General features: G+C 37.3%; 1 protein-coding gene across 1 annotated transcript in view; it reads right to left on the bottom strand.

Annotated features, from left to right (window-relative positions):
* LOC139728552 (uncharacterized) overlaps positions 1–15,780 on the bottom strand; it is a 136,831-nt gene extending 121,051 nt beyond the window's left edge. Inside the window, exon 1 of the mRNA XM_071639489.1 lies at positions 15,635–15,780. Within this exon, the coding sequence (XP_071495590.1) occupies positions 15,635–15,636 (2 nt within the window). The 5' untranslated portion in view covers positions 15,637–15,780. The remainder of the gene's footprint in view (positions 1–15,634) is intronic.
* Between the last annotated feature and the right edge of the window lie 2,272 nt (positions 15,781–18,052).

The following is an 18,052-nucleotide window of genomic DNA, read 5'->3' as shown; positions in this document are numbered from 1 at the left end:
TCAGGGAAGATCACCTTGTGACTATAAATCAATACCAAATTTGAACTACACCTAAAACTAACACACAAACATACAAAACAAAGAAACTGGTTGATAGTGTAAAAGGTTGCCAAAAGACTCCTCTCAAAAGAAACACCTTAACATAGGCCACGTTGCTCCTTCCCCTCTCTTTTGGAAATTTCTAGCGTAAATATTAAGTTCTGTGCATGATAAAGGCTCCAACCCTTGGTAAGGTGCTTGTTTGCACTCACTCAGCAAGAATACAACTGATAAACATTGAAAGGGTGTTCATCAGATTCATTAGTGATTTTAGGTCAAGTTGCAATTGCTTTTTATTTGTTTGTTTTACACATTAAAAAGGCAAAATATACATAAGAATAGCTGTAGGATGATCTTAGTAAACTTTGAGTATGATCTGCATGACAAAACATTCTGATTAAAATACACAATGTAGAATTTGACCAGTCTACAAAGACCGCTCAAGGGAAAATAATGTGGGTATTGTACACAAAAGTTGGCTTGACCAGTTTTTAATGTACTAGGTGTTTCAAAAAACATTTCCCACTTTTGATCATAAATATTTCAAAAACTATTCATTCAATAAAACTGTCATTGATATGAGTAATAGCTGGATAGTGTACAATTTGGTTAAAAGTAATTTGCATGTAAAAGCATAACTCAGTTTCATTAAATCTAAGATTGATTTTGAAGTAAGGTTTCAGATTTTGGTCAAATTTAAACCTTCTGTACAAAAATTGAACCTCGCACAGGAACCAATGATGTGTATGTGAGTGTGTGCTGACAATGGCCCTGAACAATGGACATGCCTGAACCACCTGTTGACTAGGCGTCAGTCTGGCGCTCCCTGGCACATGAATGCTTGATCAATAATTCATGTGGATTGCCCTGGGCACTGCTAGTCTGAATTCATGCACGATAAAGTGCTTGCAAACACCACATTTCATTCCAGCTGGCAATCATTTTCAAATTTTGCTTCTGACATATCACTAGATTTGGGATATAAATAAGCATGAATGATCTAAAGTTCCTCATTTTAATACAACTGTCTACTAATTAAATAGTCTGACAAATTTTTCACTTTTTCGATAAAAAGACATCATTTTTGGTAAAGAGTTCAGCCGCATTTATCATTGGGGCGATTTGTTTCAAAGTAGATTTATTTAAGGCTCCATATACGCAAGTGTATTATACTCTGATTGATTTTCTTTACTTCCTGTCACCACGTTTACGACAGAACAGAAAATATTCATTGTAATTGTTTTTCAGAAGTAGGGAGAGCACTGACGCGACTCAACGACAGTATCGACAGGCGTTTGACTTTACACAGATACTGCCAGAGGCTGAATAAAGACTATCTGTGATAGTGGAATTTCTCATGAATGAATAATGAAGCATTCAAACCCTGGCCATTGTTCAGGACCATTGTCAGGGTGTTAACCACACACTCCCATACACACCCATTGACCCCTGTGCAAAGTGAAATTTTGTACAGAGGGTTGAAAATAGAGCAAAGTCTGGAACCTAACTGTGAAATTAATCATGGATTTCATGAAACTTATTTATGCTTTCATATTCAAACCACCTTCAACCAAATTGTACAAATATTCACCTATCACTCATATTAATGACAGTGTTATCTGATATATAGTTTTTGAATTATTAAGAATCAAAAGTGGGAAATGTTTTTTGAAACACCTAGTACTTCCATGTAGAATTGCTTTGTTTCAAACCTTTCCATCTGCATTTACCCCTCATGGACCAGGACAGAAAGGATATTAGTAGACTGAAGTGTTTCGAGAACAAAGATCTTGTTTGTATAATACATGTATTTGGTCTGGTTTTTTACTTAATCTGGCTTTGGAATTAATGATTAGTTGTCATGTGACTGCTTAGGAAGCTATGAATGCTGAAAGCAAACAACCACACAACAAAGGGCTTTTAGTTTCCTCTGAAGTACTATTTGTACACTACTGTACAATAATGATTCATATTTTGGTAAATTATGAAAAGTGTGACTTTTTTATAACAAACTGCACTCCAAAAGAAAGTATGCTAAATGCATGTAGTTTTGTACTGATACCCTATGATTATACATGGAGTAAGATACATGTATTGCCAGGCTTGCCACAGCAAGGATGGTACTGGCAGTATTTTGGGGGAAAAAAAATTATGCCCACAGAGCTGAAGAACAAAATATACATCACATTTGTTAATGTCACAAAATCTTCCTGTAAGAATAGCCTAATGATCATACAGACACCACAAATTTCAATAACCATTTGGAGTCCTGGTAAATATGAAACCATCAAAATGTATCTCAACTCTTTAGTCCTTTCTTTCACTCTCCAGGGGCTTATTGGCCTGTTTAACAGTTTGAAGTATTATTAGCCTGTTGAGGAAGGACTGATTTTGCTACAACACGCATTTCCCAGAGAACCCTGCCCGAGTATACTCGGGACTCGTCCTCAACGGGTTAAAGGCAATAAGTACCTCAAAGGTTGCTTTTTGCCAAAAATAGAATATCAATAAGAAGGGCAGAAGATTTTTAAACTGTCCCTCTTATCATGATATTTTAAGCATGGTATCAAAGTATGATCTTATTTCCCTTTTCAATCACCAGCTTTGTTTGACCTGATCTACATGGAAGCAGTTGTCGTCAGAACACTTGTGCTAAGAGAACTAACCATATTCATCCTGGCTCTAAACTTGGCAACTCTTGAAACTTTCAGATGATCTATACTTGGCAAACTATCTATTAACTTCATGATCATGGAACCACTGAAACAGCTGTTCTCATGTTCTAGAATATCACTAACTGTAGAACACATTCAAATACTTGTGGGGCCATTAAGGATCTGTTCGTTTTCACTGACATTTCATCCATGGGTTTGAAAGTATATAAAGATATGTAATAATTTTACATAATTCATATCTAAACATTCAATACATAGTCATTGACAATGCCTCACACACCCATACAAATTGTACATTTAACAATGTGATACAACTTGAAGTGGGAAAGCTTTATACTTACATGTACAACATGAGCACCCCTCGGGGAAAAAAATATTACGGACACTTTTTTTTCTTCTTTTTTTTTGCTCAAACATGTTTAAGTCCTAGTCGTATACAAACAGATAACGAATTAGTAAAAATAGTGTGCAATAACACACCATGTGCACAGTAACTTTGATAGTAAAGTAAAATCAGATGAACAGAATGGTAGACATTTCATTAAAATACAAATGGACTTGAAGTAAGAAAATTATGTAATTGTGAAGTTATTGCAACACACACACACACACACACACACACACAAATTGCTCAGAATAGTAGATTTTTCTCTTTTTGGATTCATGTCATAAATGGGATTTTCAGTAAAGATTTACATTCATGTCAGTGGAAGATGCACACTGAGACATCACAACCTTATCTATTGTTGCTGCTATTTAGAATATCATGTTATTACCTCCGCCAAGGGAGGAGGTTATGTTTTCGTTACCGTTGGTTTGTTAGTTTGTCCGTGTGCAAAATAACTAAAAAAGTAGTGAACGGATTGGGATGAAACTTGCAGGAAAGGTTGAGAATGAAACAAGTACCAAACGATTAACTTTTGGTAGTGATCCGAGAATTTTTTGGAAATTTATGAAGGATTTTTCACGTTTTGGCAGGTAGGGTCAATGAACTTGGGAGTTCAGGCCGTGCGTATTTGAGGTTTGCCTGCGCGCTCTAAAGTGCGTACTTTAGTTTCTGCTGGGGTGAGGTGCGCCGTGCAGCTGAGTGTTTATGACGTAACAAAGGCTTCTATATTGGGAAATCTGGCAACTTTCAGCACACAATGCTATAAGTACGTATGGGTGGAAATCACTGATATCTCTACGGAAGAACAAGATCAGTGGTGAAAATGATTTGCATGCATGGCGGAAGTCTGTGCTCTCAGAGTGCTTTTCTAGTTTGATAATGAAAACCTGTCTTTGAATTCACCACAGCATGTAACTTTCTTGCATTGTATTACAATAGAAATATTAAAAAGTGAGTATAATGCATTATTCAAGCACCATCACAAGACCGTTTATATACTATACAGTGTAATTGTGACTTTAAGGTATCATAGGGTTTATTACGAAAGGACTGGCTGAGATACAATACACTTAGGACCTAAGTGCTTTTATTTTCATAACATTTCTCCATGGTAGTAATTATGTAATCATGAAGTCATTTTCTTAACCTGAATCTAGAGATATCACATGTTAAAGAGCATGGTTGTCATTCTACTCTTTAATTTACAAGAAAGTTTGACTGCATAGAGCAAGGTAATTCTGACTGGTTGCAAGTCTAACTAACATCAGAGTACATAATGCTAGTTATACAGATAACTGCACACAACATCTCTACATACATGCTGCATCCTGAAAGGGTTAACTGAGCCAGAAGTATAGTCTCAAATCAGACCTCACTGTCATGTCCTTGATTGTACAACATGCTCAAACAGCTTGATACTGTAGCTGCATGAGAAAGTAAACAACACCACAAATAAGCTGCAGATAGCCTCCCCTGTGTAATCATATATCGCCACTTCTTACCAGCAAAATGTCAGCCACAAGAAACCCTATACTGGGCCCCAGCTACATTTATTAAGCTGTGGCGAGCGGCTATCATGATAAAATATGCCGGTGATTACAGATTGATGATGGAGTAGCAAGAAGCAACAAATATATCAGGATTTGGGAGGATGTAGCTTGCAATGCCACAAACTCATTTACACTAATCTGGGGTGGGTTGCCACTGATACAAATGGATTAACCATCTACAGGCAATAGGATCTATTGCATATTTGTGATTTGCAATAACTAATTTAGTCACTTACACTGTAAGCAATGGTTTGGCATCTTCCTTGGCCCACAGTCACTTTAATAACACCATTTGTACAGCATATAGTCTGTGTATGCATCATGCAATGAAACATCATTGAATCATTATGTAGTTTTAATTCATAACTCCTTCATGTGTATATTAAGAGTTGAACTCATTTGAACATCCGTATTATTGAGCGTACGAGGGGCAACATGTCGTTTGAGGCAGACGTGATTTGATTAATTTCTATGCCACCTCTTGCACAGGCCATAATGTCATTGGCAAGGAGTGGTCTTTTTCATATCAATTACAAAAGGCCATGGTATTCAGAATATTTCCCTTTGTTACCTCTGCCAAGGGAGGAGGCTATATTTTCATTACCGTTGGTTTGTTTGTTTGTTTGTTTGTTTGTTTGTTTGTTTGTTTGTTTGTTTGTTTGTCCATGTGCAAAATAACTTAAAAAGTTGTACACGGATTTGGATGAAACTTGGAGGAAAGGTTGAGAATGACATAATGAACAGATGGTTAAATTTTGATGGTGATCCAGAAATTCTTATGGATTTTATGAAGGATTTTCAATATTTTGGCAGGTAGGGTCAATGAACTTTGGAGTTCAAGCTGCACATTTTTTAGGTTTTCAGACGCGCAATAAAGTGCATGCTCTACAGTCGCAGCGGACGACTATAATTAACTCCCCCGAAACCCACGAAACGTTTTGAATTTTCAACCGTCACCGAGGCAGTGCGAATCGGGCGTTCTCATTTTCACCAAAATTTCATCTTCTCATATCTCCGCTATACATTGACCAAAATCCCTCAAACTTTCAGTATCAATGCAAAATCATGATTTCTATCTACATACGAAAAATCACGAGAAACGATAAAGGATTTTTAAAGTTATTCAATATTTCATGTTTCTCTGTCTCGGAAAACTACCGTCCGATTATTTCCAGACACATCTGGACGCACCACTTAATATTCATGAAACTTGACATACATATTCATAAGACATGTGCGGACGTAAATGTAGCCCTGTTCGCTTTGCCGAAGACCTATTTTTGAAGTTACAAGTGAAAATAAATGAGGTATCTTGTCAGAAATCTTGGAGCAGCAAACCAGAATAATGACGTCATATTCTAAGAAAAACTGATTTGCGCTTGCGCAATGAATGAACTTTCCCATGCTGCTTCGATCCAGCGAGCTGATTGGTCGATGCATTGCAGCGTACTGTTACTGTGCGATGCGAGGTGGCTGCTGCGGATGCCTAGTAAACTGCACATGCATGCTATGAGAGTGGAACGCGGTGTGTCGATAAGTACAATGTACAGCAGTGTGCTGGGGACCTCGCTATACCTCAAAGACAAGCACTTACGTTATCAGAACTGTCCTATTAAAAAGAATATAGCAAAAATTTGAATATATATTCGGCTATGATACCATTTATGCAGTTGCAAATTCTTGACATTGGATTCTTCGGACTTAACGCAGATTTTACTGCACTATAGTAAGTAACATTACAACTACGAATTCCCGGTACGAGTTACGATCAGAGTACAGCAGTGCCGTACGGCACTGAAGTACAGGTGACGTTAGAGCGACAAAGATGTGGGTACGTGGGACTGTACCCTGTCTTCCCGTATGCGAATGACTATGAAATTTCGTGCTCGGAACGAAGGTAGAAAGTGCACCACTTTCGATTATTTCCAGACATATCCGGACGCATGACTTCTCGAATGTGATATTTTAGAATTCCGGAAAGAAATACATACTTAGTAACATACTTGAAAGTTTTTTGTTGTTCACGAAGTCAAAATGTGAAATTTTAGCAACGATTTCTGACAATTATTTTCCGTTTTGAAAGTGAAGTTATGCCCCATTTTGGATTATTTTCTCGTCGTTATTTAAAAAATTTAACATAATGGTAGGTTAAGATGAGGTTTTTACTTTTCATAACCGTTTGAATTATCAAAAAATATGAATAAATAGTAAAGTTACGGCAGTTTTGCTGCGACACTTTCCTAGCGGTTTTCGTGCGAAACGTGTTCATTCAAGAGGAAAGCGAGGTCAGGTCAAAATGAAAACAGTGAGTTAATTGCACCCGTCCGCTGTGACTGTCTAGTTTCTGCTGAGGCAAGGCTCGCTGCGCATGAGGGTTTATGACGTAACAAAGGCTTCTATATTGGGAAATTGGGCGGTTTTTCAGTGGGCCGATCACTGATCTCTACGAAAAGGAAGATCATTGGTGGAAAGTAGCTGCTAGGCGGAGGTCTGCGCTCTCAGAGTGCTTTTCTAGTTACTGAAGTCAATTCTACAGATCTTGCAAATGTTCCAAAACTTAATATCAAAACTGGGTAAATACTTTGCACTTCTATTAGGCCAAGTAAAAAAAGAAAGCAGTTTCTCTTCCAGATTTTTGAAGAGATGTGATGCAGGAAATCCTTACTATACTATTTCATATCTAATTATATTTTTAAATCTGAAGCTGCTGCACAACAACACATGGTGCTCACATAGTTTTGTACCACCTTCTGTAATAATTTTCAAACATGTATAAACTAACCCTATGCATTTTGAGCCTCCATAGCAGGTAAAAGTTGACGCTTTCTACACTTTTTAAAATGACTTCAGAGCGCTGCTGTCTATGTGCATGTACATACTGTACCAACGACCACATTACCGTGTACAGAAGGTATCGCGACAGACTAAAAACGTATGTAGGGACCGAACTACTGATTGCTTGAGTACAGCACAGCCCTGAGAGTGTCAATTAAAGCCAGCAATTGAGTTATTTCATTATGTGTAAAAGTGTCTCAAAATGTCTTCTACTCTACTTTGGAGACTCAAATGCAAGTGTGTTTTCATAGGTTGTGAAGTATTTAGGGTGAGATTGTTCGTGTTTGAAAGCCATTCGTGGTGCAATGATGGCACTGGGATCTTTGTGGGATAGCAGAGCACGGTTATATATCACTGCTGTTTGAAACCAAGCCATGGCCACACATGAGATGCATATACACGAGTATGAGTGTGTATGGAGACGTGTCCATTCAAGATGTGCATTCAGCTGAAATGTTCTCAACAGCATGCTGCCCAGGCAAGCCCAAGGAGGTAGTATGTACTAGGCAAGTTCGCCTAGTGCACTTGCACCTCCTTGGTATTACATACTGGTTGGTTTGTAGAATTCTTTGCTAGTGGCCGCAGTACCATCGACAGTGACAAATACGCACAATCAGAGATTTTAACGCAATGCGTGCATGAAATCAGGATCAGCAGGTGAATGTCAGATTTTTTTTCTTTTTTCTTTTTTTTTGCCACCCAAACATAGAAAATACCATAAAAGCTGATGTGGCAACTCAAAGTAGGTACAAACAGGGAGAAAAACAGACTTTTTTCACATTTTCATTGGCAATAAATTGAAAAATGGTAAATAGTGAAAAATTTGACATGGTGCCAAAAATCAGATGCGCTTGAGGAAGAGAAACTACCTTCTTTTTTTCTTTTTTTACTTGGCCTTATAACTGCTTCTACTACTATGTGTATTATGCTACTATTCTTCTAATCTTGATTTTCATTCAACATTTGACTTCTATATGCTGTTATTGGTAACCATTAACACACAGGTACATGTAAATAATGTTGCCGGTAGCTCTATACAAAAATCATAACTTTTACACCTGAGACAAATCGATGCAGAGACCTCTGGGGTGGACATGCACTGTACAGTGTAAATTTACATATTGATATGTATCAAATAACAAAAAATTCAAACTATTTGATATGTTTCTATGGTAAAAGCAATTTAGAATTCATGAAAATTGGAAACATGTTCCAGATAATTTTTCACTTTATTCTGCATGTTTCACTTAAAGTGTTTTAAACTCATGTAACAAGGTTTGTGTAAAACACCTCAAGATAAGGCAAACCTCTTTTAATAGTACTAGACAATTCAAATGTGTTCATAGCAAGAGTATTGGTGAAATATAAACTATTATCTTTGTAAAATGTTGATTGCAACCTTACTTCTGGAAGAATGTTGGCTAGAAATAACAGAATTAAAGACCCTATAAGGAATACTTCCTGTTCTAAGAATGTGCCAAAATCCATGTCATCCAAGTCAAGTTGTATATATGCCCATGACAAAAAACAAAACAAAACAAAACAAAACAAAAAAGACACATTTCTATGATATACCAAGATACATACCATGTATACAATGCAACTTGATATGTGTTTCTCTTTTCATGACAGCATATTCTATTTAAATGCAAAAAGTGCTTCTCTGCTGAGTCACTGATTTTTTTGAAAGTTTTTATTTTTTTTTCCGTATCAGCCAGCCACAAGGGCCCATTGAGTCACTCAGACTACATGCTTTTCATGCTATCTTTGGTACCTTATGAGTTATGTGTACACTTAATAAGCCACAGCTAAACAGTTCTTTTCAATTTCATCTACCTAGAACACTATTTGACGGCATAACCATTCTACTAAACCACAAATGCAGCTGAAATCAAACTGAAATTCCAGCTCTTTCTAGCATATGATTTTCTTTAGCTCTTTGGTCATTGGTGGGTATTAAAAGATGTTTGCAACAGACTGGTCATAATGTTTGTACAGAGGGCAATACCGTTGCAGTACTGCCAGAATATTGACACAATGACACAATGTATACCACAATACTGGATTGTTTTGTCATCATTGGTAAAGAAATTACACACGTTTAGCAAGCAGCTCACATTACAGTTCTGCAAAGTTCTATAGTCATTGAATAATTACTTCCAAAATAAAATTGCTTACTTTTGTTAAAAATTGGTACTCTATACAGTGTTAATATATTTAATCATTTGTGATAATGCATCTAGACACAAAACTGATAAAAACAAAAACAATTTCCAGTGTGTATTAGGATGTGCTGTGAAGTATCACTACAAATTTGTATCTGTGTTAGAATCAGCATGACAAACATGTAGTTGATTTGAATTTCATCTTCAAATAATAATGTCTTCTTAATTCAAATGTATACTTCCTGAAGATATCACATGTGAACATGGATTGTGTGTGTGTGTGATTTAGTAAAATAAAGCGATATAACAGTAAAACACAAACAGCAGTTCCCAAGACACACATCATGCCACTTGAGTCACTTCCGATGGACAACAACTGTTTACAGCAGTGTGACTGACTAGCAACCTCAGTGAGAGCTGAACGGGTAAACAGAGGGGCTGCATTTGGCACATGTATGATCTTTTTAAAGGTTTCCCTAATCCTTTGTGTGTGGGGATTATAACTATAAGCATCCAAATAATACCAGCAAACCAATTGTTTCAAGCCACCTATCAGGAAAGCATACTGATCAGTCATGCTATACATTCTACAGGGCATGATAAACAGCATGGTGTACATGACATTGGATTTGAAAGAATCTCAAATCCCATGGCTGAGATTTAACATTCAGTGTTTTATCATCTTTGTCATTTGCCAAACATTGCACACTGTTCTGAGGGACACATTTACTGAATACCATAATTAGATTAGCAAACATCCTGGTTGAGAAAAAAAGAACAAATATCCCAGGGAAAAAAAGTGTACCAGTTTAATGTGCAATCCACAGGCTTTGGCATGAAGGAGCAAGAATACTACAAAATGTAGGTATATCTTCTCGTTTTTCTTAGGCTAAATTGTGGATTGCATAAGTATAAATTGGTATACCACACAACAATGCTTTCTTTTAAGGATGTACAATTGTATGATTATTATAAAAGAGTGAATTCTTCTGCATATTATTCTGTTGTTTCATTTGGTATCAAAAGCTTTAATGTTCAGATGCCATTTGCATTTCACTTCATATCCTATGAGATTTCATAAACATTTCAAGTTTCAAACCAATTTAAACTGGGAGTAACATGATACAATATACATGTATGATGTGTCATCATTGATGGATGAATGGAGACAGATCAGCTATGCTTATTGGACTCAATCCTAGGCCAAAGTAAATAATATGTTGGTTTCCGGAAACATGACCTCAAGAACAGTGGGTCAGAAGGTAGGGAAAAAAGTTTATTTTTCGAAAAAATTTTACCCTTTCTATCGAAAAATTTGGTTTCTGTTTCAATGTGAACGTGTACGTGTGTAATGTGTGTGTACCATAGAAAAATTACGGAGCATACCATGTATGTTTATGTATATGTCTGTGTGGTACGTATCGGTATCTTTCATACATGTACTGTATCGTATATAAAGTACGACCTAGCTCTGCAGCATACGTTACAGGAACGTATGCAAGTCGCACAATATTGCAATGCACACACAGTCATCTAAATGCATTTTATACCGTACACACGTGCATTGCATTGTGTAAAAAATGTATCGAGTACGCTATACGGTACTTTGCAGTAAATTGCGTGCAGTAAAGCAAGTGGCCCTTGATTTGACAGGATTCCATGAATCAACCACTCAATATTACAAATAAAAATTCACTGAAATTCATGAATAAAAAATGGCGCATATCAAGTGCAAAATTAAAGCTATGCAACTATCTCCACACATGTTTTGAAGAGCACAACAGTGGGCTACGTCGCCGGACCCCCGAAATCATTGTCAAACCTCCCGAGTCAACTCGCACAAGCAGTTCAATGGGTAAGTAACAGGTATTGTAAAGTTGCATAGCAACACATATAGACTCGTTTCATTCCAAGTTTTGAAGTTACTAGTCCGTTCATCTGCATTGAATCTATACAGCAAGCACACTTACAGCCATGATTGCAGCCGTTTCTGAGATAACTTGAGCGTTTACATGATATTTATATTTTGCATGCCACCCGTGCCAGAATTTGCTGTATCACCAGTGTTCGATTGCAACGTGTTGTATGCGTTGAATCTCTCACACAGCGTGTGAGTACATGGATAGTACTGCACTCTCATAGTGCGATGTACTACAGTATGTATACAGTTTCGCCACGCGCGCTAATACATTCACATAGGCAGGGCGAGCTCACGGCGCGGTACATCGTGCATGTTGATGCATGGACATATGGGGCCGAACAATGAGTACACGGGGCCGAACGATGGTTGCAGCGCATCTATGAGGATAAAATTTAACGGGTCGGCACCTTTTGGTCGGGTCGGTCGGGTTACCGGAGACCAAAATATTTTTTTCCTTGGCCCTACAATGTAGGTCACGAAATAAAATGTCCATTAAGTGTGAGTGACAATATATATATTTTTGTCGTAATATACATATATTTGCTTGGAAACTGTCAATTCTGAAAGCAAACCCGCCACTTCTCAGGCACAGCAAAAGCATTTTGATCACAACAGTATGGGCTCTGGTATTTGATGTGCGCATACCACTTTCTTGCAAGCTTCATTATACCTGGCTGGTAGGAGGGTGGGGGTGCCCACATACACATTGGTGCGGAACTAGGGCCGGACGAGCCAATGGCTTTAACAGACAGTAATCACAAGAAGGAAGATCATCATATCTCTCCCTGATAAGTAGCTGCACAGCTGCTCAGTCTGCACAGTTTGGTCTTCTTACCCATATCATGTTAAAGTCATTGGAATCTCGAAACATATAAAGAACAATGTGACTCATTGTAGTTTTGAAATAGGCCTACATATGTAGAGATACTCCCCAGATTGCAGATGATTAGTATAATGTATGTATTCACTAATACATCTATTCATAATCTAGGAAATGGAAGACACAAAGTTTAACAATGCAGACATACATTGTACACCAACAGACATCTTGAAACAATTTTGTCCAGACTTCTACAGACAAGAAGCAACATTACAGACTGACTGAACAATTTCTAGCCCTAGTTTTTGAAGGTCTACCATGGTGCCATGGCTAAAACTAATACCCTTTTTGAAAGCTTTACAAACAAACAAACAAAAAAAGATAGAAGTTTTTTTTTTTTTCAAGTCACCATCAATTTAACAACTGTCAGTGAAGTTCTCTCATTTATCTCTTTTTCAAATAAACAAACAAATTTCTAAGAAATTTGTAATTGTTAGCATGCAGACATGGGTTATTTGTCAACTTTTGAGTGACCAGTTCAACCATTTCTCTATTGACAGTTGGATCTTCTTGCTGGTAATGTTGACATCAACAGTTTTGTTATGGATTTAAATCTCCGAGCACCTTAGGTTTGCATCACGTCAGTCTATTTTATTATTTTACTATTTTACCAACATGTGCTACACGTATATGTATACTATGCTTCATAATAAAATATCAATTCATCACTGGAAAAGCTATGAAAAGAAATGGTCTGTTACAATAGCTACATCTCTCTGGATAAAAGATTTTACAAATTGCTGTGTATTTTAGAGTAGTTATTTAGTTTTCTCTGTAATGTTTCTTTATCTTCTGCTTCAACAGAAATATCAGTCAGTACAAGGATGCAATATTACAAAGCTAATTTGATTACTTTTCCTTAATGATAATTCATTCAAAAGCACCAAGTTGTGATCTCTGGTCATACAATCACTGGTGATTGATTTCATCTAGTGGGAACTGCCAAATGATGTGACTGAGGTATTGTGTCTGTTAAGCTCCTTTGTTGTACTGTCACCATTACGAGCTTAACCTTTCTGCATTCTCTCAACTTGTCAATCAATGAAAAATACCATTACAAACAGCCAAATCATTCTGTGGGGCCACTTATCATGCCTTTATTGCATTAAAATATTGGAAATCAACTTGGTAGGTGTAAAAGATAACACAAACTACCAAGAAAAATGTATCAAATTCCATCACAGAGAGGTAATACAATGTAACTTGATAGAGAGAAAAAGACAGCAAAAAAAAAAAAAAGGGCTGAAAACATACTTTCCACATACCAGTACACTGAATATGCTATGAACTGCACAGTTGTTGGATAACAAATTGCAAATTTTGTAAATTTTGTCATTGTTACAGCTACCTTAGCAATCTGAAGTGTCTAGTGGTTGCTCTGATCATTAGCATTATCATCTGAAGTCTATTTTTCCTAGTCTGTTGGGTTGGATAGTTAATCACTTAACTGGGAAGAGACCCACCTCCCTGATTGATGGCTCCCATCCATGCTGTCCTATCAGTTGGATCAATGTGGCTACTATTAAAACATAATCTTCTGTCTTATTCAAGTCTCTCCAATGAGGATTCCTCCAAGCAACTGGGAAGTTCTCTATTCTCAGATGGTGCCTGCAGGTCTCTTCCCTCCTATCCCCATGTCCATATCATCTCAGTCTGGTCTTCCTCATCACCTGCCCTATCCTTACCACACCCACTGACCGGAGGAGGTCTTCATTTTTCTTTCTTTGGTTGGCACTGTGATGCCCTGCACATCCATCTGGCCATCTTCATCTCAGTCTTTTCAAGTCATTCTACACTGGACAATTTCATTGCCATTTCTTGCCATCATAGGTCATGTCTTTTAGTGGGATTGCCCTTGAAGTGAAAAAGGGAGAGAGTTCACAAAACTTCTTCAAAGCACTTTGAATCCTTGCAGTTAGCCAGCATATCTCAAAGGTACATTGTACCCGAAGCATAAGCCATTCACAATTTAAATCTTCCTGCCCTGAAGTTCGAGTCTGTTTCACAATTCCACTGGTAGGCCTATATGTACATCTCTGCCACACCATGCCCTGAATGTCTTGCTTGATTGCTGCCTGCAGGCTGCTAGAAATCCAAATCTGTGGTAGACCTAGTTTTGTACAGTTGTCACATCTTATTCAAGTTTGTTCAACAACTGCATAGGAAACTCCATAGGGTTTTCTCCCGTTTTGTCTGTCTCCTCTGCATCAGTGGAAGATACCATGGCATGACTTGAGACTTTCCAGCATTTATTTTTAGGCCCTTTCCCTCTAGGACTGTGTGCAAGGAAGACAACCTCTGGATCTGTCATCATCAGATCTAGTTCACTCTCAGCCATCAGTGCAGTACTAGGTCAAACTACTTCTTCTCTGATTGCAAAGTCAACCATTTGCAAAATTGGTTTGGAAGTCACAATTCACAAAATAATACACGCTCACAAAATATACAGCATAACCAGTCAAACATTCTACTGATTTTCTCTACAATAAGAAAAGGTTCCAAATCAAACAGAACATAACATTGCAACAGCCAACAAGTGGCATTTGACACTGTAAGACAGCATAATCACAATTTTTCAGAGCTATCGTAATGTCTCTCTTTGTTCAACAATATCAAATACCATGACAAATTTGGTTAATGCAGCACGAACAACAGCGTGCCACAGTTATACTTTGAACAGCAAGCCTAATCATCAGACAAATAATTCTATCACTCTTACTCTAGCATATGGTATGATGGGGTATGGCTAAAAGTAAAACCCATTCCCACCTCGACCTCCACCTCACGTCAAATCACAGGTCATAGATAGGAAGCAAATTTGTGCCTTGAGCTGGGGTATGAGACCTGTCAAGTTGTTCATATTCATCTTTAATTCATTTAATTACTTGTCTTTTATACACTTTATAAAAAGTGTCTGAGCAGTTACGTGTGCCAACAATTCACAAAGTGCTTGGTCAGTGGGCTCGTGCATCATCAACAAAACTGTCTCGTAGTATTCTCTATGCGACTCGCCTTACCAGGCCATAATAGGCACTGCGCTGTGCTGTGGCACGAGTACGGCGATGGGCTTGGCCGGGTAGATAGGTACAGTACAGTGTCGGTACTTGTATTCATGTGCTGCGCTGCAATGTGAAATGCAAGAAACTTACGAAAACTTACATGAATAAGCCATAAAACTTACATTTTCGTGGTCTTGTCAGCACTATTTCACCATAAAATTTTCCAGAAGATGCAATTATCTACGGATATTCAGTGATTAATTGCCGTAAAATCAGATGTTTACAATATTCCAGCGATACTAGTCGGTCACCCTTTTGGGGACTTCCACCGGCACTTACGGACCCTTCCGATACAATAACTGAGCGAATCTGTGTGCACTCCGTGTACTGCTTCACGAAAATCGTAGCATGGGTAGTTATGCCTCATGGGTTGGTTGATTTGGTGTTTTGTTTTCATCATCATCCACAAAACGTGAGGGCGTGCGTACACATCAAACACCCCTCCTACGCCGACGGTGTCGTAGCTACTGTTCACAATGAAGGTCTCGCCACACCCAAGTTTACAACTTAGAATTCCTTTCTGTCTGTTTCCATTTTAGGTTGTTATTATAGTATTTCATTACTTTTGCATGCAACTAGCTTCCGCTAGTAAGCAAGGGTATACTTGCTGGCACACGATTACGTGTGGTCTTGAGTCTGTCCTGAATTTCAATACGCTATTTTTACGATGAACTTTTAAGGGGGCGTGGCAACAGGAGCACAACTTGGTATTGGGCACGCCCATAACAATGTAACATAGTATTTCAAAAACACACAAAAACAAAACAAATTCAGATAGGATTGATGCGTATGTTGTTTAGTTGCAAACTGAATTTATTCATTGTACAGTTGTCACATGTAGTAATATTCAAATGAGTAAACTATTTTTGTGCTGAAAGGACTTCATAGTTGCTGTTTTTTTTAGCAATTGAAAATATATTACTCAGTTTAGGACCGAATGTAACGAACGGTTCGTTACTTTAATCAAGGACTTTTGGTGCCTGTAAATACATGCATAGAGCCATGTGTGTGGCCTGGTTAGAATTTACACTTGCTTGAAACTGTGGAGGTACATTTTCATCTATACATTCATAGGCCTACATCCGTTATCTCATTGCTGAAGTACACTGATTTGATAGAAGGCGTGGGACGTCAAAAATTTGAGTCGAATAAACTTATACTTTATGGCCAAAAATGCATTACCAGTTTGTTTCTTTTCATCTTCATGGAGCCAAACACAAAAGTTAATGCTGTTTATGCCAACAGTTTATTTTGACATACAGATCTTCGAGTTATTCGCCCTTTCTCAATGGTACAATAATTGGATACTAATGGCTACATGTTACTGTGAACAGGAGCTAAGTCTAATCAAGAACGCTTGAGAATGGGCGAATCGCCCGAAAATTGTGTGTCAAAATAAATTGTTGTTATTATAACATAACTTCTGTTCTGTTCTATTTTTATATATATTCATTATATATATATATATATACATAATTGATACATATTCACGGGACAGTGAGTTTCTCTAAGTATGACGGGTATACTGTCCCATATTATATACACTGATGAAAAGTGTGCTAAGAACTAAAGAACAAAATAATAGTACAGTAATTGGATATTATAGATGTAACTGTGAAGAGGAATAATACAATACCTATTGCTTTTAGCAATCCAGCATTATTCTGACTTTGCTTGTGGAGTTGCCAGACAGTCTTTCATCTACTATACCCTCCCCCCCCCCCCAAAAAAAAAAAGAGAGAGAGAATTATGAACAATAAAGTCGAGGAATCATTATGCTGATTTCAGCAATATATGTAAATTGTCCAATTCAATAATTATGTTTCCCTATGTTACAAAATACAACATTTCTGCTTGAATTAACAGACAACAGTATTTGCTTTAAACCAGGTTGTACGCTTTTCCAAATTGTGACTGACCACAGTATATCAGATTTTAAAGGAATTATTTAATTACCATTTGCAGATGAAACAAAAACCAAGCTTTAGTGCTTCAATTTACTTCTAAAATGTAAGTCGGGGATAGAAACAACCAATGTAAAAATTTGAATCAGTATAATCAATGTTAAATATGATTGTTAAATGTACAAAATGTGAACAATATATAAGTATAATAAAAATGTTTCTAAACTAAACTGTCTACAGTTATGGTTTAATGAGAAAAATAGTGGTATCTTCTTATATTGTAGGCTTCATTGCCAAAATTGTTCTGTGGTGGGATGTTTTGTGATGCAACTGACCTGCACATAATATGCATGAAATGCGATATCTTGAACACTTTTAAAATCACTACTCCCAAAGGTAAACTGTACCTTTAATGTCTAGGGCATCCCTATATACAATAAATTTGTGTCATCTGTATACACACACACACACACACACACACACACACACAAAAGAAAAAGAGAGTGAGAGAGCTATACATGATTTATAGGACCGTAATCTCAAGTAATTGATATATAAAATGAATAAAAGTGAGACAAGCAATGAGCCTTGAGGTATACATGTGCCACATTTAATTCTTTCAGGTCAGATGAGTGT

This window comes from Diadema antillarum, unplaced genomic scaffold (assembly GCF_040938485.1).
Source record: "Diadema antillarum isolate AM-2024a unplaced genomic scaffold, OU_Dant_1.0 seq00000183_RagTag, whole genome shotgun sequence".
Classification (NCBI taxonomy): domain Eukaryota; kingdom Metazoa; phylum Echinodermata; class Echinoidea; order Diadematoida; family Diadematidae; genus Diadema; species Diadema antillarum.
This window is presented reverse-complemented; position numbering and strand designations above follow the sequence as displayed.